General features: G+C 52.4%; 1 protein-coding gene across 2 annotated transcripts in view; it reads right to left on the bottom strand.

Moving 5' to 3' along the window:
- Niban2 (niban apoptosis regulator 2) overlaps window positions 1–27,806 on the bottom strand; it is a 51,727-nt gene that overhangs the window by 3,213 nt on the left and 20,708 nt on the right. The window contains exons 1-10 of one of the 2 annotated variants that reach the window (XM_074053145.1): window positions 25,302–25,422; window positions 16,916–17,046; window positions 12,459–12,587; window positions 10,574–10,679; window positions 9,160–9,327; window positions 3,754–3,869; window positions 3,101–3,205; window positions 2,855–3,017; window positions 1,240–1,427; window positions 286–441 (exon numbers count right to left, since the gene is read on the bottom strand). In XM_074053145.1, the coding sequence (XP_073909246.1) occupies window positions 286–441; window positions 1,240–1,427; window positions 2,855–3,017; window positions 3,101–3,205; window positions 3,754–3,869; window positions 9,160–9,327; window positions 10,574–10,679; window positions 12,459–12,587; window positions 16,916–17,046; window positions 25,302–25,413 (1,374 nt within the window). In that variant the 5' untranslated portion in view covers window positions 25,414–25,422. Of the gene's footprint in view, window positions 1–285; window positions 442–1,239; window positions 1,428–2,854; window positions 3,018–3,100; window positions 3,206–3,753; window positions 3,870–9,159; window positions 9,328–10,573; window positions 10,680–12,458; window positions 12,588–16,915; window positions 17,047–25,301; window positions 25,423–27,806 lie in introns of those variants that run through there. The other variant, XM_020173783.2, reaches the window with a different exon arrangement.

Here is a 27,806-nt window from a genome sequence, read left to right as displayed (position 1 = left end):
CGCTCACATGGTCACTAAGTGTACTACAGGCCTGGCACGGTGCTGAGCACCCTGCCTTGAGAGAACAGAAAACACAGGAAGGAGCTTGGGATCGAGGAAGAACTTCCCAAAGTAGGCAGTCACCCGGGTGTGCACAGGCACAGGTGCTCTGCACAGACAGGCCTGGCCAAGGAGGCAGAAGAGAATGTGCAGCAATGGAGAGAAGGCCTGCCCACTCGCCATGACAGGACCCATGGATGGTGGTGAGCAGGTGTGGCGTAAGCTGGGGGTAGAGCCTGGGCTCACCTCACGCATGTGGATCTGGACTCGCTGCTTGAACACAGATGTGCTGGACACATCGAAACGCTGCTGCAGCCCATCGAGCCGCAGTGGCTCCATCTTCTCATAGCAGCTCTGCATCTTCAGGGGGTGATAGGCCAGCTGGGACAGCTTCTCCATGTACTGCAAGAGGCAGGGGCACGTGGGACCTCTGCGGGGGCTGCATGAGTGGCTAGGCAGCCCCCCAAACCCACACTGGCTATGAGGGATGGACTCCTGAGGATGGTGGCCACTAAGGTAAACACAGGAGGGCCCAGACAGGACAGAGGAGGACCTGAAGGCAAGGGAGGTGTGGTTCAGCAGCACAGTGCTGTGGAGAGGCCAGCCTGGCTGCTAGGAGACAGTTCTCATTCCTTCTGGGTTGCTGGGTGACTCTGGGCAGTTGCTCATCCTCTCTGAACCTCAGTGTTTGCAGCCCCCAAATCAGGAGATGGCTTTTCAGGATCTCTAAGGTCCTTTCTGGTTCTCAAATTCTATAGTCTGAACTCCCATTATTTGTAGTGTAAGGGGAAGGCTAAGATACAGGACAGATATCTGCATTTAACATCTATGTGGACTCCAGGCAGTCAGCTACCCAACATGGGCACCGTGGAAGTACGTTCTGCGTTTGTAGGGTACATGACTTATCAGGGCATTAATTTTACTGCTCACACCTGAAGCTTGCCTTTTCTCCTTCCTCCCTTCTCTATTAAATTCTTTTATATTTTGCCAACTCTCTTGCTTTATAGGGGCTTGGTGGCAAAGGGTGAATTTTCCCTCTTTCCTCTAACTGCTGGCCCCCACCAAGACTGGTGATAGCTTTGTCCTGGTGGCCTCTGTCCCTATCTCTATAAGTACTATCTGAGGAGGGGTCCGCCCTGAGTCACACAGTGAATGCCCCGGTGGAAGGGGATGGGGACCAGACCCAAGTCCAGGCCTTACCTCGCCCAGCTTGTCAATGCCACCCTCGTTGATCACATTCAGGTTCATGTCTGTGACCTCCTTGAAGAAGACGTCCCGAACCTCTGTGAAGCCCTGGCTAGTGGGCACCATCAGGGCCTCCAGGATGGACGGAATGTAGGGCTGGACATGGTTCCGCACACACACCTCTGCCTTGGGGAGGATGAAGGCTGTGCCCAGAGGGAGCCAGGTCAGTAGAGGTTCCTGCCAGGCAGGCAGTACCAGGAACTCCTCCCACCATCCTGGGCCTCCCACCATCCCAGCCCTGAAGCCAGAGGCACCATTGTGTTATCTTTCCAGAAAACCACCCATGGTGGCAATACTAGCAAGTTCACTGATCCCAGAGAAAGGGTTGGTAAAGATAACTCCATGAAGTAAACATAATGGTGATGGAAGCCAGGCACAGTTGTCATGTCTGTAACTCCAACTACTCCATTGGTGGAGATCGGGAGGACTGTGGTTCGAGGCCAGCCTGGGCAAAAATTTCACAAGACCCCATCTCCAAAATAACCACAGCAAAATGGACTGAAGGAGTGACTCAAGTGGTAAAGCACCTGCTTTGCAAATGTGAAGCCCTGAGTTCAAATCCCAGTCCCACAAAACAAAAAAGAGCTGGGCTCAAGGGGTACAGCACCTGCCTAGTAAGCACAATGCCTTGAATGCAAACCCTGGTACTGCCAAAAAACATCTAAAAAATTTTTTAAAACCCAGGGGATCCTGACATTGAACCTGACATGTTTCTGACACTGTGACTGGCAAGAAACTAAGAGCACTATGGGCCAAAGGTGCTAGTAGTTTCCTACTTAGATAGAGGCAGAGAAAACCCTATCTTTAGGGACCATGCTCCTTTGTTTAAAAAAAACAATATAAAAATACCTTAGTAGAATACCAAGGAGCCTCTTGGTTTTACAAAACCTGAGCTCTTCCTTGCCCTGGGATGGTGTAGCATGGCTCTGCTATACCGTGTAAAAAGTTCTTCCCTGCTAGCTCTCCAAACATTCTGACTCAAGCATTTTTACCCAGGGGGTGTTTTGGTGTCCACCCTGCCCCACCCAGCTAATGTTGTTTGTTCCACAAAATAATGTCAACTCTCAGTGTCCCATCCGGCTCCTGATGAATACAGCTCGTTGAGAAAAAGCCATAGGAAGCTAACAACTGCTAAAACCATGGCCGGTGTGTGTGTTTAGGGGAGAAGTTAGGCATCATTGAGTTAAACTGAAGCCTACCAAATGACATGTGGTCAGATCTGGGTTGGCTAAGGATAGACACAATGCTTGAACCCCCCCCAAACAAAAGTTTTCCCCTTTTGGGCTGGGGGCATAGCTCAAGTGGTAGACCACCTGCTGAGCAACTGCAAGGCCCTGGGTTCAAATGCCAGTACTATCAAAAAAAAAAAAAAAAAAAAGCCACCTTCAAGATCTGGATTTATAAAAATAATTACTGTAAAACAACTCTCAGAACTCCATTCTAATTTTTCTAAACAATCAACCAGCAAGTCATGGGTCATGAGATAGAAAGAAAGTTCGTCTGGTCCCTGGAGAGCCTGGTCCAAGCACCTTTGGGTCCAGGCATGACAAGCATGGCCCAAAGACCCTACCTCGAATCTTGCTGGCCAGATGCTCCTTGGAGGTGATAATCTGGTCCATGTCGGTGCGGATGACCGCCTCCATGGCTGGCCGGGCCAGCTGCAGTTTGGATAGCACAGTCTCAAATTGATTCTTGGCCTGCTCATACACCATGCGATATACGGCGTCCGAGATCTAGTCACAGCAGCTGTGTCAGCGCCACAGCCAAAGGCACTGTACAAGCTGCTCACCCCCCAGCCTCTAGGGGACCCATCCACCTGGATCCACTGGCGCTGCCGCTCCTGTGACTTTCCCTTCAGTCGAGGGCAGAGCTCCGCCTTCAGCTCAGGACCCAGCTCCTCCATTACCAGGTTGCTCAGGATCTAGGATCAAGAGGAATAACCAGGGGCAGGGCTTGAGCAGGGACACCAGCCGGTGCTTCTCTCTGTATTTTGGCCACTCAAGCCCCCTCCTCTGGGCTTGGCCATTTGCTCCACACCTCCACTGTGCTGGCTTCCAAGCATCACCCACAGGTGTCAGACTCATCTACTGGGGTGCCTGCAGGGTTCTCAGAAGCTTGGGTCCCACCTCAGGGCCCTGGCACATGCTACACTCCTTCCTGCCTTGCCTGCACATGCATGTGTGTCTGTGGAATGTCAGTTTCTCCCGCAAGACAGAGCTCCTGGCTCCACAGAGGGCCCGGGCTGAGGCCATCCTGTGTGTAGCTACACCCAGGCACCTGGTCCACGGAGATGCCTAGTGAGTGAGTGAACAAAATGGCACGCATACCAGCACCCCGTTGTCCAGAAGAGCTTGTCATCTCCTTCCAAACCAAACCTGCAGTGCACCAGAGCCCATCACTGCTCCCAGATCTATCCTTTGGGCCCCAGGGTGACTTCTGAGATCTTCCCAGTCAGCCCTCTGGTCTCACCTGCACCTCATTCCCGCATAGCATCTCCCAGGTGCCATACAGCTCCTTTGACTGGCGGTGCATGCGGATGGCATCCGTGAACGCGGGGCCTTCCACCTTGGAGTCCTCAGGGATCCCTGCCCCCAGAGAGGGAGAGGAGAGCTCAGCAAACTGCCTAGTGGCAGCCAAGACCAGCCAACTAACCAGACCCGGCACCCACCTGCAACAGCATGTCAGGAGGGGTCAATGAGGCTCACTGTGCAGAGTCTCAGCACAGTAAGAGCAAGGAGCCCCCACCATCAGCAGTATGGCAACCCTCGGGCTTCCTCTTTATCACCTATATCCTCCAAGACCCTGAGATCTGGCCTATCACTAACCCTACTTTACAGTAAAAGAAGCAGCCAACAGAAGAACGAGGGGGCGCCACCTCCTTCCCTGAGAGGGTACCCAGCATGGCTTTCAGGATATCTGGGACTCTCCTTCTAATCCTTGTTGCTACCCCTTCTGTTCCATCTGGGCAACGCTGCCATGAGGTAGTAAATACACCCAGCTGCACAAGCCAGCGCACCTCTGTCCCAGCCACTCAGCCCAGCAACCCAGCATAAGATCAGCCCCAGTGGATCCTCAAGCCAAGTGAGCGAGTGTGACACCTCACTGACAAAAGCAGGCATGGGCTGTAGTTTGATGGGCCTTGTTCTAGATCACTAGACCCAAAAAAGGGTCTCAGTTTCTACACAATGGGGTCAATGCCCCTGGCCTGGCCTCCCACACCCACTGGGGAACCCCCTGGCCCTCAGCATGGGGACTGTGAGGTCTTAGGGGGCCACAGTCAGGGATGCTGAATGACACTTTCTGTAAGACACTGAGAACCAGCTCTTGCTGCCCTGGATCTGTCTTGTCTAAGGGCCCAAGTCAGCACCTGGTATAGATGCTAGAAGAAATTTACTGAATAAATGGGGGATGGGGTGTGGCTCAGTGGGAGAGCACTTGTCTAGTCTGCACAAGGCCCTGGGCTCCATATCCAGCACTGCAGGGAAAAAAAAAAAAAAAAAGGAAGTGCCTTTATTATTGGTAACAACTATAAAAAGACTATTTCTGCGTTGCTATTATTGGTGGTGTTGGTGGCTTATGTTAGAGGGTGGGTGGGTGAACAAGGCATGGACTCCAGACCCAGTGCTAAGGAGGCAAAGCAAGCAGCAGGAAGCTGCAAAATTTAACTGGGGTTGGGGGATGGGGAAAACATGGTTAACACCAAGTTTGGCCATGTGCCTCTGACCAGTGTCCCCAGAGCCCAGGATGGGGAAAGAGCAGTCTGAGCAAAAGAAACCCCAGCACCCACTGCAGTGACTACAGGCTGAGTCACCCCATGGAAGCTGAGTCCCGTCTAGCATGGGGGGACCCTCCCTCCCACAGTGATCTGGCCACAGGGAGGAAACAGGAATCACTGCTTGTCAGGGCCAGAAGGGAGCTCAGCAGAGCCCATCCCTGCATGGAGCATGGATGCTGAACCCTCCATTTCAGGGACTCAGGGCCAGGCAGGTGTGATGGGAGGAGAGCAGGGGTATCCCAGCCAGGGCTGACCACCTGGGCCTGGAAGAACCCCAGCCAGGCTCTCAGGAGGACACCGTCTTCTAGAGACCAGGTTTTGCCTGGAAAATCCAGTAGTGCGTGACAGGCTGGCTCTCTCACATCCAGGAATCCACATTTGCATGCAAGTCAGGCCTGAGGGGTAGGGTGTCTGCCAGGAAGGTGAGGCGGGAGGGATTCTACGCCAGTTCAAGCAGGACATGAGCCTCAGACTCTGGGGACCTTCTCTGTTCCACACATCAAGTCACAGGGTTTGACACGTTTGAGGGTCCCATGTGTCTCATTTGATACCCTTGCCCTCAGTACCTTAAACTGGGACTGAGATAAATTCAATTGAGGGGATAGGGTGAGCCTGAATCCAGCATGACTGTGTCCTTATAAGAAAGAGAAATTTGTTTTTTGTTTTATTGTTTTTGCTCAGGACCTCACGCTTGCTAGGCAGGCACTCTACCAGTTGAGCCACTCTGCAAAAGGGGAAATTTCTTAGAGAAATGTGGCTCATGCCTGTAATCCTAGCTACTCAGGAGGCAGAGATCAAGAGGATCATGGTTCAAAGCCAGCCCGAGCAAATAGTTCAAGAGACCCTATCTTGAAAAACCCTATCACAAAAAAGGGCTGGTAAGGCAGACCATCAAAAAACAACAAAAAAAAAAAAAAAAAAGGGAAAGAAAATGGGTAGAAGGTAGAGTGCCTCCAGCCTATAACCCTGGCTCCTGAGGAAATTGAGGCAAGAGGATAGCTTAAGCCTGGAAGTTTGGGGCCAGCTGGAGCAACATAGTAAGATCCCAACTCAAAGAACAAAAAATGAAAAACAAAAATCGTGAGCTCACAGAGGGATGACCCTGCCGATACCTTGATCCAAACTTGGAACCTCCAGAACTAGAAGAAAATTAAATTTCTGTCGTGTAAGCCACCCAGTCTGTGCAGTCGTTTTGGAAGCCCTGGGAAATGAAGATACAGTGCTAGGCTAGGACTTCACACAGAGTTCACTTAATCCTCAAACGCTGCGCGAGAACACTGTTGCTAGTCTCAGTCCTGATGAAGAAACGGAGGCCCAGAGAGGCAAAGTTATTGGCTCAAGGACACACAGCTTAGGGAACTGCAGAATCAGGGCTTGAACGCAGGACTCACTGACAAGCCAGACCTGGAGACTTTCTGAGAAAGGAAACTTCATTCTCAGTTCAGGGCAGCAGCCAGAGAGGGGACTCCAGTCAGACAGGAAGAAGCCTTGACCTCAGTACCCCAGGCCGGCAAAGAGGACTCAGTAGGCCAGTGCCCCAGCTGCCTCTTGCCACCCCCCACTGTTCAGGAATGCAGGATGTGAGGGGGGCCCTGGGACTGGCTGGCGGCCACCCAGCTTGGCCTCCTTCCCCACCCACCCCCCACTTCCTGGCAGCACCAGGAGTGAGCAATTCCAGGCTCTACAAATTCCAGGCCGGCCTCAGAAAGGGAGGAAGCAAAGAATTTTCTCACAGTCCTGGGGTGGAGGAAAGACCCACATCTGAAACCAGCCTTGTCAGCTCCTGCCTGGGCTGAAGGGCTGCCCCTGCAGGACACCTTTCTGTCACAACCTCCCATCCTTACCTGGTCCAGCAGCTCTCCCCGGGCCTCCCCTCCTGCCCACACCCCAGACCCAAGGGGCTCCCTGTGTGCCGCTCACTGTATATGCCAGGCTGGAGGCTAGGAGTTCCACTCAAATCATCTCAATCCTTCTCACAAGCTACAGAGCTGGAGACCTGAAGACTGGTTCGCCTCACCCCACCCGGCCTATCCCTCCTCCTTCCCCTGCTTGACCTGGGGTCACCACCCTGCCAGCAGCCCTGGAAGCCTGGGGAAAGGCATTTGGGCCAGAGATAGGGGAAGGAGGAGGGTGTCCCAGGCCAGGCAGCCAGAACCCTCACCAGCACCACAGCCCCAGGGACCTAGGAACAGGAGGCTCTTTGTGGGCAGCAGGGCAGGGCCCAGTCCAGGTGGCAGGGGTTGGCCTGGCTGAAGACCTGGTTCATCCTGCCTGGCAGATTCCAGACAGCAGAGGCGGTTCTGGAGAGGTGGGGTGAGTTGGGTTCCGCCCAGGTGTCCAAACCTCCCTTACAGCTGGGTGGAGCTGTGCTGGAGACCAGGGTTGGCACAGGGCTCCCCTCTGCCTCCCTGAGGCCAGATCAGCTGGAAGAAAGTCAGGGTCCAGGGCAGGGCTGGAAAGACCCCCACTGCCCCACCCCTTCTTGGAAGACAATCCTAAACCTTTTTAATTCCTTAGAACCTATAAGGTCCTTCCAGACCTGACTCCAGAGCCCCCCTCAAGCCCCATTTCAGGTCACCCCCTCCCTAATGCAGAGCCTGGCACTCCCTCCTCTACACTGCTCATGCATTCATGCTGGCTCCAGCTTCTCTGCAGCACTCTTCCCTATGACTGACTGTCCATTCTGTAGGTCTCAACCGAACCATCACCTCCACCATGAAGCCCACCCAGATCAACCCCTCCCCAGTCACAGGGCAGCACCTCCCCCAACACATGTTCAAGGTTCACTGGGTGCTCCCACTCAGCACCCAACACAGCTGTGACATCACCCTGGTGGGTCATCTGTTTAGCATCTATCTCTCCCACCAGACAGCTGGCTGCATGAGGGTAGGGAACATGCCCTGCTCCCCTGTTGTGTCTTCGGAGTAGATACTAAAAATGTCTATTGAATAACTGAGTGAACCAGAGTTTACAGAGGAGGAAGGAAAGGATGTTCCCACATCATGGACTGCACTCTCACTGTGAGCATGACACTGGAGTTAGGAAACCTGATGGCTGAGAATCATGGCTTGGATGTTGATATGGAATCACATCCTGGACTTTTGATGTTAACGGAATGACCTGTGACACAGAGTAGGGTCTCACTGACAGAAAGACCCCACAGGCCACAAAAAATGACAGGCCTGGTCTGACCATCCAAGGTCACGAACTCCCCTGCCTGACATGTGGGGATGATGACACAAGGCCTATCCCCTGGAACATTAATTGTGTTTTCCATGAATGCAAATCCTGATTAAAAACTTGAGGTCCTGGGATCTCCAATGCAGCACCCCTTTTGTGCCTGCACACTTTCCTGTCTGGAGGGTGCACTTTTGCTTTGTGTTCACTTTGCTTTGCATAAATAAACCTGCTCCTGCTTAAATCTCCTCTGTGTCTGTCCTTGAATTCTTTCTCTAACAAGACCAAGAACTTGGCCAGGCAGCAGTGGCTCACGCCTGTAATCCTAGCTACTCAGAAGACAGAGATCAGGAGGATCATGGTTTGAAGCCAGCCCAGGCAAACAGTCCCACGAGACCCTATCTCAAAATTACTCAACACAAAAAAGGGCTGGTGGGTGGCTTAAGCAGTAAGAGCATCTGTCTAGCAAGTGTGAGGCCCTGAGTTCAAACCCCAGTACCAACGAAAGAAAAACAACCAAAAAAAGAGCAAGAACTTTCTTATCTATGTGACCCAAATCTGGTCACAAATCCTCCCAAAAACCCCCTAAGACACAGGAGGGGTTATTATCACCATTTAACAAAGGCCCCAAACGGAAAATCAGTCTTCTAAAGTCACATTGCTAGAAAGTGGTCAAATCAGGATTATGATTGTGATCTACAGTCCAAGGGCTCAACAACTACACCCGCCTCAACAATTTCCTAATGTTTCCTGAGCAACATGGAAATGTTTTTATCAAGGAAGAAGATTCTGGGAGATAAAACAGCTTCCTACAAACTTAGAAGGGAAGTCAGAACAGCTTATAGAGCAGGGTTGCCACACAGCACTCGGCCACTGGGTGACTGACACACTTAGCGCCCACTTGCCCAGGCCCAGTGGCTCACCATTGTTGCAGTGCCTGACGCAGTCCTGTAGAACAGCCTGCCACTTGTCCTGCTCGGCTTCTGTCATCATGCAGAAGTAGTAGTGACGTGCATAAGGGTGCCAGAGGATGAGCGGGAACTGTGTGGGGCACTTGAGGATGGGGGCAGTGCCTGATTTTGATGTAGTCCCTGTGGAGAAATCTTCTCTGAGCAGCTGCCCTCTGTGGTTTCCCTAGGTCAGAGGACAGCAGGAACCTGATCCTGTGGCCGACAGGCATACTTAGGCCTAGAGAAGGCTGGCCTGTCCTGAAGTGGCTGGCAGGTCAGTGGGGAGGCAGGTGCCTTCCTTCTGTCCTCCACAGCCTGGCTAAGGGAACCTCAGAATCCAGCATCCGTGTGGAACCCCTCCTAGAGCCGGAAGTAGGTCACATCCACCCATCTCCCTCTTGGGTAAGGTTCTCGATGCTCCAAGGCTAAGCATTACCTTCTTGGGTTTCCCTACACATTTCAGCTGTGGAAGCCAAAGTGTGGCTTCCATGTCCAGTGGGGAGGGAGGCACGTGGGAAAATGAAATAAACAGAAGGGAATTTTTCTCTTTCTATTTGTTCCTCATGGATATGTGAGATCCTGCAAAGTAAGTGGTCCTGGGCTGTGACCAGCCACTATGGTCAATAATCCGACAATAATAGTTCTCTGTGCCCAGTTCTGGGTGGGCCTGGTGTGGGCATGGTGCACACACCACCTCTCAGGGTCTTTACCACACCCTGAGCTCTGTCCTCTAGGCACCTGTATCTTGTAGATGCTACAGAAGCCAAGGGCTGGAGGGGGAGGTGTTCACCTGCACAGGCCTGGCCTCCAGGAACATGGACTCCTACCAAGTCTCCACCACCATCAGGGCTTCAGTCCCAAGTCCCAGCTAGGGACACAAGCTGACCCCAGGCTGGCATGTCCGTCCGTCCGTCCGTCGTCCCCCCCCCCCCACGTCCCTCAGTTCCCAGGGATAGTCTGCACAGCAGGTGTTCTTTGCATAAGGCTTCCGTTGAGCCTTGGCAGGGTGAACAGAAATGGAAAACAGCAACGCCTCACAAATGTAGCATCCACTCAGCAAGGGGCCCCAGGAGGCGGGGAGGACAGAGGCGAGACCCCCCCCACATTCCACAGCTGTGCAGCTTAAGACTCAGGCACCATCAGGACCTGGATGAGGACCTGCACGGATCCAGACCCAGTCCATAGCATGGCCTCAGACAAACCCCACCCCTCAGGCCTTCCAGGTCTCCCCTTGGACGGCTCAGGTTGTACTTGGCACAACCTGTGGGCAGCTCTAGATCCAGCTGGCCACTCTGCAAATGTGGCCTGGAGCAAAGGGCTCAGGATCACACTCCTCGCTTGCATGGGCAGCGTGGCTAGGGATGGCTGGGGATGGCTTGTCCTTTACCTGGTAGAGAGTTGCCAACGAGCTCTAGGTACTGGTCCACGGAGGTGAGGATTTTGTAGCCTGCACTGTTGATGATGGCTCGGGGTGGCACCTGCCGCTCATAGGCCTGAGGAAGGGGCAAGAGAGATGAACCCGCAAGGTTAAAGGCGTGACCAAGTGCAAATCCCATCTCCAATTCAGCTCTAAGGCCCTACTCAACTGCCTGTCCAGGGTAGCGAGGAGGACAGGAAAGAAGGAAAGAGAGGGATAAGAAAAGGTCATTTCTGTGGAGAAATGACCCAAACATTGTATGCACATATGAATAAAAGTTAAAAAAAAAAAAGAAAAGGTAGACTGGAGCTGGGGATATAGCACAGTGGTAGAGCACTTGCTAGGATTTTCGGTGCTTGGGTTCCAACCCCAGCACACCAAAAAAAAAAAAAAAAAGATTGATTACCAGGGTAACTAGTGATAGTGGTATAGCAAGTGAAACCTGGTTCGGGGCTTCTGCCTCCCAGGGCTGGGTGAGAAGGGATAAGAAAACCACATCAGATGTTTAGCACTGTGCCTGGCACATAAGGAGGGCTGCTACATGATCACTATAGCCACAGCTGCCTCTATAACCAGCAGCTATACTAAAAGGAATGTTTTTTATATATCAGGCACTGTTCTGGGGTACTGTATGCTTCATTTCACAGGCTGCTAACAATTCAAGTGGTGGATTAGCCACAAATTTACACAGCTGAGAAGTAGCAGGTGTAGACTGTGGACCAGGGCTGTCTCCAGATCACCTTGAACTACCCATCTCCCCCACTCCCACCAACTTCCTAGCTTTTAGTGTCACACAGTCTTCTTTGGAGGAGAATTAGGTCAGGACACAGCTTTCCTACACCAGCATGTGGGGGGGTGGGGGGAAGCAATTCTGATGGAACAGCTCATACAGCAGGGCTGCCATGCTACTGTCTGCCACTAGGGGGTCACTATCCAACACTGCCTGAGCAGCTCAGAACCTGGGCAGAGATGAATGGGCTCCTTGACCTTGAAAGCCTTGATCCTGCTGCCCTAGACCTGAGGAGAAAGGGGAATAAGTCCAGCAACCTCTTTTATAAGGAGCTGAGGTCTCCAGGTGATTCTGATGCATGCTACCATTAGAAAACCTCTACCCTAGGGTACAAGGTTGTACCTGACTATTTCTATTACTCTAAAAACTGATCTGCTGTGAAACAGGCCTGTCCTTTAGCCAACTCTGGAGAAATGTTTGGGAGATGAAAGCGAGGTTGTGGCTCAACCAGATGCAGCTTCTCCAAGGGCCCAAAGCAAAGATAAGATATAACTAGTTCCCATCCGTTCTCAAGCCTTTCCTACTCACAGAGGTGGGAAAGAATGAGGCGGGAGGATGTGTGACACTGCCCAGAGAGTAGAGGAGGCAGAGACCGGCCAGCAGACAGCTCCGGGAGACTGCTGAAGAGCAAAGATGGGAGGGGTCAAAGGAGAAGCAGGAGGGCTGCTGAGGGAGGGCCAGGCTCAGGGCCTTGATGATGGAGCAATTGGGAGGACTTGAGAGTGATCGGAGGATGGCTTTATGAGGTTTTGTGAGTTGAGCACCTGGACCCAGAATGAAATGTTTTTCAGACAAGGAGCCACTGAGAGCAAGGGGTCAGGGAGATGGGGAAGGCAGGGAGATTTTGCTTTGGCCCTGGCAACAGTGTGGGGAGATACAGGGTAACAGGTATGAGGGCAGCAGGTGTGAGGTGCAGGTCTGGAGCCTGAAGCTTTGAAGTGGGGTTCATGTAGTGAGAATTACCTGGGGCAAGGGGACAGATGACTGGAGGAGCACTCGGGGAACAGGGAAAATGGACCAGGAAGACTGGGGCCCAGAGCGGGTTGCGGCTGGGGCCTCGCTTACCACTTTGTTGTCGTATAGCACCAGCCCGTAGTTGTGTGGCACAAGGCTGAAGCGGTTCCTCCACTTCTTGTTGTCCTCCTGATACTGGAACAGGTTCCCCGAGAAAATGATGCGCTCATCCAGGGGTACCTGTGGATGGAAGGGGTGGGGTGTGAGGTCCCTGCCTGGGAAGGGGTGGGGTCCCCTAGGAGGTAGCAGCCAACAGGCAGTGATCATGCTCTCACTCACTCTCTGGCGGGCACTTCCCCCAACCCTTGGTGCAGAGCTGCACCTTGCCCACTTGGTAGATGCAGAGCTGCACCTTGCCCACTTGGTAGATGCAGAGCTGCACCTTGCCCCCTTGGTAGATGAAGAGGCAGCTCAGGGTGATGGAGGGGCTCACCCTGGGTCCAACTCAGACCCAGGCCGGTTCCAAATTCAGGGCCCGGCCAGGCTGACGGGCTCCCACTCTGTCCTAACTTAGGCCAGGCCCAGCCACCTTGCAATAGGTCTGGGGAGCACAGTGCTTCCTCCATCCACCCACCGCTGCCACATCAGTGCCCGGCAGTCACTCCAGCTAGGGGTGACACCCCACAGGCAAGGCCTTCCAAGGGCCCAGCATCTGGGAAGCCTCTGCCCAGCTCTGCATCTCAGTTTTCCCTCAAGGTAACAAAAACTTAAACAAGGTGTCTCCAGAGATTCCCCCCAGCTCTGAAAGCTCACTACGGGCCTCACCAGACCTGGGCAGGGGTAAAAGGGGCCTCCTCTGGGGGTATTTCCTGGCAGGAAGATGACCTGTGTGAACTGCAGATACGCCCAGACTTTTACTAGCCCTAGTTCTGCCTGACTCACACAGCATTTCTTTGAGCCCTGTTTTCCTCATCTGTGAAATGGAGGCAGCAGCAGCTGGCACTAGGCAGGCAGGAAGAGTCAGAGTGCACACCACAGTCTCCCAGCTCCAGGACTGTCTTGGAGGTTGGGGGGGAGAGGGGGGGTCCTTATACCAAGGGTGGGATCTTAAGCTGAAGCTATGGCCATCCAGGTACATGTTTCCTGAGCTGGCAAGCATCAGGAAGCTTCTGGAAGGGAGATATGAAAGCCATAATGCAACATAGAGAACCCAGGGGAGACTAGTGATCTGTCTCAGCAGGTTCTGTTTGTTGTATAATAAATATGGTGCTGCTTGCAAAGAAATGCTTATGTGTGTAATAACTGGAAAAATTATTTTGACTGTGCTCAGATCTTCCTAGCTTCCTTGCTCTCTCCTGAGTCTGTCACTCCTCGGGGGCCCTTCACCGGCTCCCCTCTCCCTAGTCCCTCCTGGGCTCCTAAGGGGAAAGAAACACTCTCAGAAAGGAGAGCCCATTGTGCTCAAACAATAAGACCCTAGACCACACTTCCTCCAGGATGAAAATATTTACAGGAAAAAATGGCTCCCCTACCCCCACACACCTTGTGCTTTGCTCAGTGGCCTATATTTAGACCACCAAAACTCAGCCCTGTAATCCATTTTTTCTAGAAAGAAAGTGCAGCCAGGGCTCTCCTAACATCCTGGGAAGCCCTCCCCCCCCACCCTCCCCCTCACCACTCTGCTAGACATCTGATTTGTGAGTTCCCAGACTTAGGGACAGGGATGGTCCCAGAGGGAGGCTGTCCTGGGCCCAGGAAGCCAGACTCACATTGTACCACTATGTCCACCTCCAGATCCTGGGGCAGCTCACAATGGCTGCCTAGCTGTGGGTTTGGATTTTATTTTTAAAACTTTCAAATGGCAGAGTCGTGTTTCAAGTGGAAGGTCTGCAGGAAGTGAAACAGAACCGACAGCCCAGACAAAATATTTTAGACTCTGCAAAGCTTCAGACGACTGGGGCTCCCCGCTCAGTCTGCCACCCATCACAGGAGCCAGCCCTCGTGTGTCTCCTCCTCTCCATGCCTCAGTGGAGGCTGAATGGACTGTGTCCAGCACAAAGCAACTGTTTAAGTCTTTCTTATTATTGCTGCTTTTATTATTACTATTTTCATTTTATCTCTATGATGTTTTTAATAAAAACAATTACTGTTATTATTCTGATGATTGTTATCAGTTATTTCTCTGATGTTATTTTGACTTCACATGGTGTCAGTCAGTTTCATGAATGGCAAAATGGGACCAAAACTCCCTATCTTTCAGGGATTGTGAGTAAATTGGTTTTGCTCCTCTGGCTTATAGGTCTCTTTCCCTACAACCATGTATCCCTGGTGAATGTGAAAGACAGGTCTCACACAAAGAAAATGATTAGCACAGCAATGGGTCCCCATTTGTCTTGGGTTCTTTGGACATGGGCTGCCCATACGTTTCATTCTGGATAAAAGAGCAGTTTGAGCCTGCTCACCTGGGCTGAGTTCAAGGCCTCCTTTCCTCCCAGATGGGTACACCCCTGCCAGAAACTCAGGCTGGGTCACATCTGGGCACCTCTGCTCCCTGATGCCTTGGGGTCAGAGGTTACCATTGTCAAGGAAAAAGACAGGTTTTGTTGGGTCCAAAAGCAAAGGGCCATGTGGTGCCCTGTGATACCCTGATACCTGGGCAAGCTGGGGGTTGGCAGAACAGATCCTGGGCTAGGCTTGGGGGGTCTGCCTCCCCATCCTAGGTCAGTCAACTGGGCTCAGCCCTTGTACATCCTGTTCCCTCAGTTTGATACTCCCCTCACCCAGTAAACTCTTCCTCCATTGTCAGGTCCTCCAATGAAATAGCCCTGCTTCCAGGAAGCCCCCGTTGATACCCAGGCATGTGTTCACCCTGTCATCTCCATAGGTCCCACTGGATTGTGTCAACAGCTATTTACTGTCACCTTAGGCATCTGCAGGGCCATCAAGGGCCATATGGCCCCAGCACCTAACATGTACAGAAAACAGAGTCATCTGAGTCTTTCCCTCCAGAAAGACTCCAGGGTGTCATTCCAGACTGTGAGCAGCTTGAGCTACAGCCTCCGGCTGGGAAACTGGGCTCCCTAGCACACTCTTTTGATTCTGGCCCCTCCCAACTCATGGTAAATAGGCCCATTTTTAGTCATTCATTTTGTGTGTAGAAACAAACCAAAGCCACCCAGTCTGGGGCCGGAGCCTTCCCAAGCTTTTCTTTCCACCCTGTTGTCTCCCAAGGCCTTCCCCAAATCCCAATACTGCCTGGCTGGACCCCCCCTCCCCAAGTCCTCCTCCCCTCCCACAAGGCTGCTCTGATTTATCTGGCCCGTAAGGACAATATTCTCTGAAATCAGCCTCACAGCAGGGTGATACCACTTGCCTAATTACCCAGCAGGTCAGGATTCAAACCTGAGTAACCCAATTGCTTTCCTGACCACAGGACTTTTGCCCTCTCACTGAGTCCTCACCTTGGCCCTTAGAGGAGGTAACCAATGTCAGAGGATTGGAGATCAAACCAACTGCCCAGGCTACCAGCTACTAAGAGCATTTGGACACAGGTCCCCAAGTCCTTTCCCATCAGACTACAGAAGTGGAGACAAAGTCCTGTGTCTGGCTAAGAGAGGGTCTCTATCCCTTCCCTGTGGCAAGGCCTCAGCATCCTGCAGCCTGAGCACAGGATGCCCTGGGCAGCCCCACAGAAGCCAACAGGACAGGGTGGGGAAATGTGGCACATCAGCAGCCCACCAATCGCAGAAATTCAGCCACTAATGACCCTGAGTGCCACAGGCCCTTGGGTCACCTGGCTGACCTGGCCAGCACACATTTCTGGGGGAATGGCCTCAGTTAATCAGATTCCCCAGAGGGAAGCCAGCCAGAAGTAACTACAGGGCTGTCACTGAGTCACTGTAGGGCCAGACCATCCTCCTCACCACCCTTTCCTTTTCCTTTGCTACCTTCCTGTCAATCCAGGGGCAGAGGGTGGAGGTCACTGAAAGGCACTGATCTCAGCCCTGGTACAAGTGAGGCCCCCAAACAGGACTTTCCTGGACTGACACAGGACCCCTGCACTATCCCCAGGGAACAAGGACTGGCAGTCCCTTGAGTGCAGGGAACCAAAAACAGCAGCATCCAGCCCAGAACTCAGAGCTCCACCTGTACCTGTGACATCCTCTCCCTCCATAGGCCAACCACAGGATTCCCTTCCACTTGCTTCCTCTAGCCCACACTGACCCTCCAGGGTGGAGCCAGGCAGCTTCCAATTCTTCCCTGGACAAGTATTTCCTGGGCATATATGATCCTGGTACTAATTATGGGATAATAACAAGGCCAGTGATGATGACAGTTTCAGCCAACTCTGGCCAAACACCTTCCCTGTTCCAGGCACAATCGCTCTGCGAAGGCAGTGTCCTTGTCTCATTTGACAGATGAGGGATGTGACAGTGTCACCCTCAGTGAACGAGTGGACCCTTACAGACAATCAGGGCAACAGAAAGAGACTAAGGCCCAGAGACGTCACATCCAAGGCTATATGGGAGGGGTGGCAGAGCCCGAGCTGAACCCTCAGCACCTCTCACCTTGCGCCAGAGCAGCTGCGCCTGTGGCAGTCCAGTGCCCTCAATCTCGTGGCGCATGCTGTTGAAGAGTGCGACGCCATACTGGTCCTCATAGAAATGGAGAAATTCCCTCAGGATCTTCTCTGTCTTCTCTGAAAGGAAAGGACAAATGGAAGCCTGAGGTCATCGTGGATATCTAGAGCAGAGTGCCCGGGAAGCCCCAGATTCATACATGTAGAACTGTTTGTATAAGCACTTCACTGAAGGCATTTCTGGCCAGGGCTGCATCACCTGTACAAGTTGGCCACCCTGGGAAAGGGTGACCCTCCAGACAAGAAGATGGGCAGTGGCCACACACAGTGAAAACCAAAACCCAACAAGCCCACGAGAGATGCTCACTCAGCAGTGACCAATAGAATGCCAGACTCAGGCCTTCTCATGTGTGCCTGCACCCCTAATCCTGCCCCAGTGACAATGTGGGGGGCATGGTCTTTAGAGACAGCTCAACCCAGCCCCCCTCACAGGCCTAGCCTACTGTGCACCCTTTCATGGAATGAGGTCATGTCTGTACAGATTCCAATTTGGGGGAAGGAAGGGGAGAACAAATGAGGAATGTTCTCTAAATGCCTATTTCTTAAAAACCTGAACAGAACTCTCAGAGACCATGGGAATCGTTCTCAAGATGAGGCTAAACAGGGCAGGGCCAGAAGAGGCGGGAAATGAGTTGGGGCCATAGAGAAAGGAGGCTTCACAGTAGACAGTAACATAGATGACCATCTGACTGTCATCTTGACAGCTATGCCTGACTGAGCGCTAACCCAGGGTCAGTCAAGATTGACAACACAATCCCAAAGGATCTTCATGAGAGCCCAGGGGAGGTGGTGTGTGTCATCTTCTGTTAGGGATGAGGCTAGTGGACCCAGCATCCTCAGCCCAGGTTCTACCTTGATCCTCTGTGGCCAATGGGCATCCTCCCAACATGGCGGCAGGATGGGTGGGCTTGAGCCTGTGGATCTCTGACCCACAGAAGTTTTTGGTTGCCCAGTTGGTGCAGCCCAAAACTGTATTCAAAAAGACCCTGTACTGGATACAGACAGGGCAAGACTGAGGCAGGAGAAGGCCTCATCCAACTGTCCCACTGAGGAGGCTGAGGGTCTCAGGGAGCCTTGAGGGAGTAAGCATCAGAAAGTCCTGTGCCCAGTGCCCCTCAGAGCAGGAACCAGAGGCCAGCAGGAGGCTGAGTCTCTGGGCCAGGTTGCAGCTATGGCAGCTGATGGGCCCAAAAGCACTGGGTAGACAGGGGCCAGGGCGGACAGGAGGACCCAGAATGAAATTCATTCTAGGGATGCCCCGTGGGGGTGCAGACAAGTTATCAGTGGGCCAGAGTTCAGAAGAGGCATAGGACTCAGGGGAGAAGGGAAGGGCAGAAACTTCTACTCCATTAAGTAGAATAGAAAAAGAGAATACAGCTCCACACCCCTCTCCAAAGAAAACCACAGCAGCCATGACCCTAATTTCACCCAACTGCAATTACAGGCATGCCTTGCTATCTGAGCTATAAAGGTCTAGATCCATATGTAGTTTTGTTTGTTTATTTGTTTTGTTTGTTTGTTTTTTTTTTTTGAGACAGGGTCTCTCTATATAGCCCAGGCTTGCCTTGAACTCCTGGCAAGATCCTCCTGTCTCCGCATCCCAAGTGCTGGGATTTCTACCACACCCAGCTTGGATCCATATTTGGATAAACCCTCTATGACCTGAAATTCCAGAACAGTTGAGAGTGTGGGATCTTTCACAAACCAGCCTTGCGCTCTAAGCTCAGGAGCTGAATGGGTTGGAATGGGAGAGCACTAGTGTTTGTCTAAGGCTTAAAAAACCTACAGGGTGGGCCTAGCTCCCCTTTGCTCACTGATGCAACCACAACTGGGCCCAGCAAAGGGAGGAGAGCTGGGGGTGGCCCAATGGCCAAATAGTTACTAAGCAAGGACAGGGGATGGCCAAAGAAATAGCAATAGGACACAGGAGCAGCGTCAGGAGGGGTGAGGATGGCGCATTCCACAAGGGGTTAAAGATGGAGCAGACAGCACACAGGCAGTGCCAGGGAACGGGGCATGTTAGAAGGGAAAGACAGTGGGGACAGAGCCATGGGATAGCGAGCACATTCTTGCAAGATACCCTAAGCCAGCTGGGTAGGAACTGCTATGTGCTTAGTACAAAGGAAGTACCCAAAACACAAGAGATGACTCAGGGCGCTGAGGGGCCAGAAGGACCCAAAACGTCAGTAGCACTCACACAAAGTCCAGCCTGGGCAAAGGGTTGTCAAGGGAGAAAGGAACAGAATCATATAGGAGAGGACTCAGGCAGACACGGAGGCCCTAAGGCATTTCTTATTGGAAGGCTGGGCCTCCCCCCATCCCTGCCTGCTGAGCTCATGGCCCAGGCAACCCTCCACAGCCCTGCCTATAAGTGCTGCTCAGTGCCCCTCTTTTTTCCTTTTTGCCACCCTGTAGCTGCTATCTCCTGAGAGCTGCCAGCAGAATTTCACAACTGTGTCCCTGCCTGGGTGTCTATAGATGGTCCCTGAAGTCTGGGGCACCCCCTTCTCCTCTACACCAGCCTACACCACCAGGAAACTTTTTGAAACATGGAATTGGGTGGACATCAGATAGGGCTTTGGAAAACAAGACTCATCACCTTGAGGGGATTCAAACAGAGAGGGTGAGGGGCTCATCTGAGGTCAAACTAAGGCAACTGGGGTTCAAGCCACAGCCAGTTGAACCCCCTCCTGGCTTTGACCACAGTCCACAGGACCTCACAGAACATCCCTCCCCATCCAGGGCAGCAAGTAAGCAGGCTGTAACCACACCCGAGGCATGGCTGGCTTAGGGGGTCCTGGGTCCCCCATACAATGGCATCTGTGCACTAGAGATGCTGGGGCAGTGCAGCCTGTGGGTGTGTGCCACCTCGCCTCCCCCACAGCCTGCTACATGCTCTCATCCTCCCTCCTGCACTGACTCAGCCCCAGGTGCTGCTGGGTGAGAAGCTCTGGGGACTGACAGTACCCAAGGCCAGCCTCCTGATGAGGGTGTGTGTGGTGGCTGAGAACCAGATCTGCCACAGCAAAGAGAGAAATGGGCACCCTAGAACCTGCTCACAATGCATGCTGCTCAGCGCAGGGCTCCAGAAACGTTATTCTTAATTATAACAGTCCTCAGTTTATAACAGCACTGAGTCGCTGTCTGAAACTTTTATTAGCAGGTAGAACTTTTATAGCTAAAAAAATCCAATAAAAGTTTTTGTTTTGTTTTGTTCCTAAAGAGCCAGGACAAAAATCACAAAAAGATGATGACTGTGATGGGTATGTCTTCAACAAAGGTTCAACAAAGGTCAAACAGAACACCCCGGAACCCAGGCTTCCACCTAACCTGGTCTGGGCTTCCTCTGTCTATGCCCCTGTACTAGCATCATCCCTCAGAATTAGGAGGGGAGCTCATCCACTCAGACACTGGGCTACCACCCCGATTCTGCCTCACCACACACCCCAATTCTTCAACTGGTCCCAGAAGGGAGCATAGATAAATAAAAAGTCCCGCCTTCCAGGTCTATAAACCACAGACTACAAGGCTACAGAAGGTCATTTCACTGTCACTCAACAAAAATGTCCTGAGTCCTAAGTGGCCTGTCCCAGGAGGGGCTGCCTATGCAGGTCCTGGATCCTGTGTTAGCCTGAGGGCAGCCTAGAAATTCTGGGAACTGATTCCTAGTCAGTGTCCAGAGACCTCAGGGTGCCACCGCCCATCCGGGCCTCTGTCTCCATGTCATGTCTGCATGAGAAGCCCTGAAGAAGTCACTTCCCAGGACAGGTGGCCAGGATGAAACACACACACTCTCTCATGGGGTTTGTTTTGGAGTCAAGCCTGACTGCAAGCCAGCTGAGTAAGGGGTGCTCTGTGGATCTTGACACCGCTGGACCCATCTCCAAGGACTGAACCCTTTGGTGCTGTCGAGGGGTGACACAGAAGGATCCCCTCACCAGTCAGTCCTTACTCTGGCCCCAGAATTCCTGGAGCTCACCAGGTTATTGCTTACCCTCTGAGAACTTCAAGTGTGCTCTGTGGCCTGCTTAATCCCAACAGGTATGTTAATCCCACCTTTCAGGTAAGAAAACTGAGGCTCAGGGAGACTCAGTGACTTACTCAAAGGCACACAGCTTAGAAGGGGACAGAAGTGGGGGTTTTGCCCCTTGTTCCTTCCTATTATTGCTTATACTCTCTCTACAACAAAATTAGAGATAAGGGCAAAATAGTTTCTGCGGGGTATTGAGGGGGGGAGCGGGAGGGGGTGGAGTGGGTGGTAAGGGAGGGGGTTGGGGCAAGGGGGAGAAATGAACCAAGCCTTGTATGCACATATGAATAATAAAAGAAAAATGAAAAAACAAAACAAAAAATAAATAAATAAATAAATAAATAAATAAATAAATAAATAAAAAGAAGTGGGGGTTTTGTTGCTTTTTGTTCATTTGCTTTTAGTGTTGGGGATGAAACCCAGAGCCTCATGCATGTTAAGCAAGTGCTCTACCCAAGTTACATCCTCAGCCCAGCTAGAATTGGGTTTTAGAGCCAACCCTATAAAGCCTGCCCATGTCCGTGGCCCCTCTCACAGGCCCCTGGCTTTGTAGTCTCTTGCTGGATCTCTGCCCAGTCCCAAGTGGGAAGGAGACAAAACAGGCTTGACTATCCCTATTTTCCAGATGGAAACTGCAGCTCAGAAAGGCAAAGTGTCTTTCCAAAGGTCACACGGTTGGAGGCCAGGCACCGGTAGCTCATACCTATAAACCTAGCAACTCAGGAGGCAGAGATCAGAGTTCAAAGCCAGCCCAGGCAAATAGTTCGTGAGACCCTATCTAGAAAACACCCATCACACAAAAAAGGGCTCAAAGTGTAGGCCTTGAGTTCAAGCCCCAGTACCGGAAAAAAAAAAAAAAAAAAAAACACAGTTGGCAGTGTCAGAGCAGGGACATACATCTGGGCTCTCCAGCTTCCACTGGCTCTCATCTGGCCCAAGCTGGCGGAGGACCTCCCCATACACTGGATTCCTGCTTGCCCAGCCTCCCTGGGCCTCTAATTTGGGTGGGCGAGTCTCTGAAAGCTCAGCTGACCTGAAATCTTAACACCAATCTCATCAGTGCTGCCCTGGCCTCAGGAGCTGACCAAGATGCTGGTCTCAGCACCTCCTCTGAGCAGCTGGTGAGTCAGGCTGACCGCAGCCACCTCGTGCAGGACAGAGGAATTAGGGAGAGGACAGGGTGCAACCCTCAAATAGGGCTCCAGGGCTCCACATGGGCATGCAGGCTTTGGGTTCAAGTCCCAGCTCTGCCACCTACTAGCTATGTGGCCTTGCCCAAGTCATTTGCCCTCTGTAAGCCTGTTTCTCTCTGCAAAATGGTGAAGCAGTACCTACCTGACTCAGTGGTAAGGAAATCAATGAACCAATGTGCATAAAACACTTCACCCTGGCAAAAAGGAAGCACTAATACAAGCTCCCATAAAGTGCCTCTGGTCCAGGCTTCCTCTAACCCAGGGAGAGCCCCCAGCCCAGCTCAGCCCCATGACCAGTACCACAAGCAGCCGGAAGAATGCTAATCTCTTACTTTCCAAATTGACAACATTAGGGATCATGCTACTTCCTGTGCGATAGAAGAGGGTGGGCATGAGCTGAGGACCCACAGAGGAGGTCTAAAGTCCCCTGCAGCCTAGGGAGCTGGGGGAGGGGCCCTGGGCCCACTGTGCTGAGGCTTGGAGAAAGAGGCTTGCTGAGCTGAGTATGGAGGAAGGAGTGCAGGCCCCCAGAGAATATGCACGGAAGCAGAGCAGCAAGACCCCTCTGTGCTGCACCTGCGTGAAGCATCCTACCCAGGCAAAACCCCAAAACCTCTGCTTAGTCTGGGGGGCAGATGGTGCTGGTATTGTGGGATGTTTTGCACGAGGAGCCCAAGCTCCAGAGAACTGACAGCCCCTGCCATGTCTCTCACTGAGGAGCAGCAAAAGTGAAAACTGAGCCCAGGTCTGGGACCCTGGAACCTGAGGCTGAATCCCCACCCTATCCCTGATGGAAGGGCATAGGGACAAAGAAGGCGATCTCCAGCCACAACTGCACCCAGCTTCCTGAGGACCATGGGACTTTATGCCAGTTCCAACCCTGGTTTGGCCCAAGCTGTGACACCAAGCCAGATCCATCCCTGGCTCATCCGGTCCCTCCAGCAGGCTCCAGGGACACACCTCACCCCGAAGGTCCAGCCCAGTTTCAGGGTTGAGAGGTTTGCTGACTGAAACCAAGCAGGTGACAGCAGCTGGAGGGTGGGGCAGGCTCAGAACCTGACTGCCTGGTTCCTGGAGAATGGGGGGGAGCTGGTCCAGGTGAGAAGGTGGGGGAGGCAGCTAGGGCCCTGACCTACCCCCAGAGCCCTGGGAACTGCAGAGGTGGTGCAGGGATAGGGATTCAGTTTCCGTCCTGTGGAGTTGTCCAAAGCACTGCCGTCTCTGTCATTGGGACAGAGGGGGACCCTGAGGTTCAGAGAGGTAGCAGCATTCTCCTAGAGTCACACAGCATGTCCCAAAACAGCTGGGCTTGTCATGCCAGGTCTCCAGTGCAGGCCTGGCCCACAGCCTTTGTACTGGACCTCCCCATTCTCACCATCTACACGTAGTGGCAGCAGCCACTTGTTCAGCATGCCAGTAGCCGTGTAGTACACCATGTTTCATGTGCTTTTATGTGTTATCCCCTTCACAGAGGAAGAAGCTAAGGCTCTGAGAGGTTAAGTGACTTCTCCAAGAACACACAGCTTATAAACGACATAGACCCAGACTAGTCAGAGTCTAACAGGGGACTGAAGTTTGGGCAAATCCATCTCATGCCCACTGCCCAAATTGCCAGTCTCTGGGGATCAGGCCTCTCCACAGCACTGGCCCTGTGGGTGGCCCCAGGAGAAGGGCTGACACACAGCTCCTGCTCCGGACTGTAATCAGGTGGGAAGCCAGGATAAGGGGGTAATGACAGGCTCTGTCAGTCAGCAGAAGGGGACTGGCAGTCAGCCTACAGGAAGCCAGAATCTGGAAGGCCAGAGTTAGGGAGGGGAAGGACAGCTGAGAGATCCACCAGTTCAGGCTTGTCCAGAAGGGGACAGTACCAGAGGGAGAGGGGCTGATGTAGACCACGTTGCAAGTCACCTGGGGAGGAAGGCACCTTCCAGCAATGCCAGGTCCCTGGAAACCTATTTCCAGACACCATAGGAACAGATCTGCTACTTCCCACCCCACATGCTCTGCTCCCCAGCACAAGGCCATTGGGGCGAGCTGTGCTTCCTGGCTGATTAGGGCCAGTCAAGAAGCCAGCACAGTGCAGGCCAACCTGCACCCTGTCACTGCCCCCAGCCAGAACACTTCCCTCTGAGGCCCACCACCTCCCACACCAGGAGCCAGACGGTAGCCTGACCTCCCCTGCTCCAAAACCTCCCATGGCTCCCTCTGCTTTGGAATAGAAACTGAGCATCTTCGTGTGCCCCAGTCCCCTGAGGTGTCTGAAATCTGGACACTCCTTCCTCCTCTGCTGAGCTCTCCACAGTCCTGTCCCCTAGGAAGTCCCCAAGATAGTTGGGTGCCTCCCCTTACACCCACAGCCCCGCTGACAGCGTGGGTCACAGCCTGGTGTACAGTAGAAAAAGGAAGAAGCCTGAGTCCTCAGCCTGAGGCAGCAGACTTCAGCCAGCACCACGGCCGTGCTAAGCAATACAGCTCCACAACCCCGAGATTCCTCATGCAGAAAGGGACACTTACAGCAACCAGGGGCCTTGGTTGGTCCTGGGAATGAGGTAGAAGGCACAAGACACCCTTCTTCCTTAGGAAGGTGGCTGCCACACGAGGTTTCTCTCCCTGCGAGCCTCAGGTGTACTGAGGAGACCCTCTGCTGCATCACACCTTCCCTGAGGCCTGTCATTAACAAGGAAAACCCTCCTCCCATAAACAGCAGCATGGCAGGGCCTGGTAATGACAGCCACCTGCCATGTGTGTGCCTGCAATACTGGGGAACCCTCAAAATGGAGAAGGACAGAGGCTCTGCCATCATCCCCGGGACAGACAGGGAAGGAAGACACAAAGCAATTAGGACACAGCTAGTGAGGGACCAGGCTGGCCAGGCACTCTGCGGGGGACACCAGTCCTGATAAGAATCCAGGAGTAAGTGGGAGCAGCATTCCCACTGAGGAAACTGAGGCTGTAAGGTTAGGGACTGTCCTCTGGGGTTTGAACCAGGCTAACTTGACCTAGACTCCAAGGATTGTGGAAATGTCCAGAAGATCATTACTTTATAAAGGATCTCACTGGACTGTGATGGGCCCAGGAGAAGGTGGACTTACCCATCAGCACCATCACAGGACCTGCCCTGAAGCTTGGCACACCGTGGCCCACCAACAGGTTACAATGAATAGAATCTGAGATCCAGGATCTCAATCCCGCTCCTCTTCTCATTCTCTGTGTGCCCTGGCTGGCTCCCACCACACCCAGTGTTTCCTCCCTCTGAGCTTTCACCTATGCTGTGCCTTCTGGTGGAATACCCCTCCCTCATTTCCACGTTCAAAAGCTCAGTCAGACTTCAAGGCCCTGATCTCATGCCATCTCCTCCTCACAAGGCTCAGCAGTCCCCAGTTTGCATGTAATTATAAAGATAACTGCAGCATGAGCTAATGCCTGTCATATTTAACTCCCTGACAGCACTGAGGACAGCTCACGTGCATGTTAACAATCACCGTGGACATGCTTTCATTCAACCCGACTGGGACACTGTCAAACCCAGTTGCTGGATGAGGAATCTGAGGCTCAGAGAGGGCCAATGATTTGCCCAGCATCACACAGTAAGAGCAAACCAGGATGTGAGCAGAAACTGGACTGGAAGGCAGAGAGCTCAGAAGCAAGTGTTGGCTCTGCTGGCACATTCCCATCAACAGGGCAAAAAAGTATCTCATCTTTTTCATGTCTCCCCAGCACCTAGCAATTGAGATGAGCCTCAATCTCCTCATCTGTAAAATGGGTATGAAGTCATAGTCCCCCTCCTACCTCACAGACTGGCTGGGGAATCTCAGGAGAAGTTGGTTTTTGTTGTTAGCAATAGTCAAAGGGCCAAGCAGGCACAGAAAGGTACATGGTTACTATTTTAACCTTTGGCTCGAGTCCAATCCTGCCTTGACATGTTCCCTCCTCAATGAGCCAACTTCATAGGCTGATGACAGGCCACTGAGCCTGGGACCCTCTGAGATTGAGTCCAAGCTTGATGGAGAAATTGAGGCTGGGGGAATGGGAAAGCAGCTAATAGGGGTCCCATCACCGTGTTAGTGGCCTGGCTTTTCTGAGAACAATGGTGTGGGGGAGGCAGGGGGGAGAAAGAAGTCAGTGAGATGTTTGTACCCAGAGGAAGAAAACCAGCATCTGGCCTTGAGGTCCCCAATCTGGCCTATTCTACCAGCACACATCACCTCTACCTGGCTCTTCCTCCTCCATAGACTTGAATGCCACCTCCTGGAAGCCCCTACACAAAAACCAAGTCCAGGTTCCCCAACCTCCAGGATCATAGCCCGTGACTCCTCTTCAGACTTGAGCTGCATTCAAACATAGTGTATGAGCTGGGCACCCGTGGCACGTGCCTGTAATCCTAGTTACTCAGGAGGCAGAGATCAGCAGGATAGCAATTTGAGGCCAGCAAAGACAAAAAGTGAGACCCTATCTCAAAAATACTCAATACACACACACACACACACACACACACACACACAGAGAAAAAGGGCTGGCAAACTGGCTCAAGTGGTAGAGCTCCTGCCTAGCAAGCACGAGGCTCTGAGTTCAAATTCCAGTACTGCCAAAAAGAAAAAATATGGGCCCAAAAGACCAAAAATTGTATGTTCTCCCTCATATGCGGACATTAGATAAAGGGCAAACACAACAAGGGGATTGGACTTTGATCACATGATAAAAGCGAGAGCACACAAGGGAGGGGTGAGGATAGGTAAGACACCTAAAAAATTAGCTAGCATTTGTTGCCCTCAACGCCGAGAAACTAAAGGAGATACCTTAAAAGCAAATGAGGCCAATAGGAGAAGGGGACCAGGAACTAGAGAAAAGGTTAGATCAAAAAGAATTAACCTAGAAGGTAACACCCACGCACAGGAAATTAATGTGAGTCAACTCCCTGTATGGCTATCCTTATCTCAACCAGCAAAAACCCTTGGTCCTTCCTATTATTGCTTATACTCTCTCTTCAACAAAATTAGAGATAAGGGCAAAATAGTTTCTGCCAGGGTGGGGGGAGAGAGGGAGGGGGCAGGGGCAGGGGGGAGAAATGACCTAAGCATTGTATGCACATATGAATAATAAAACAATAATAATTAAAAAAAAAAAAAAAAAAGAAAAAACATGGCAGGTGAATGGCTCTCTCCACCATAGCTTCCCAAGACCAAGACCTGCTCTCTGCTGTCTCCCCAGCACCCAGCTCCTGCCTGGCCCAAAGTGAGTACTCCACAAACAGGCAAGGCAGCAAGGTCCTCCGGGGACAGGTTATCAAGTTCCAGATGCTAAAATGGTCACCTAGGACTCCATAAGCCTGGGCAGATCTGAGAGTCCAAGCTGGTTGGGTCTTCTTATCCCAAAGGTAGATTTAGGGCAAGGGAGTCAGCTGGAACTTCTAAAAAAGCTGCCTTGAAAACTCTTCTCTGCTAGCAAATATTTAACCAGGGCTGGTGGGGAAGGGTGAGTGGTGAGACTAAGGAGGGCCTGAGAGGTGGAGAGGGTCTCTGGGGTGGAGGCCCAAGGAAATGCCCCCAACAGAGGCAGGCAAAGACCTGCCCACCTGGAGCTGCCCTTTACACCTCAGC

Source organism: Castor canadensis, chromosome 13 (assembly GCF_047511655.1).
Source record: "Castor canadensis chromosome 13, mCasCan1.hap1v2, whole genome shotgun sequence".
NCBI classification, from domain to species: domain Eukaryota; kingdom Metazoa; phylum Chordata; class Mammalia; order Rodentia; family Castoridae; genus Castor; species Castor canadensis.
The sequence above is the reverse complement of the archived record's forward strand: the minus strand, read 5'-3'. Positions and strand labels throughout refer to the sequence as shown.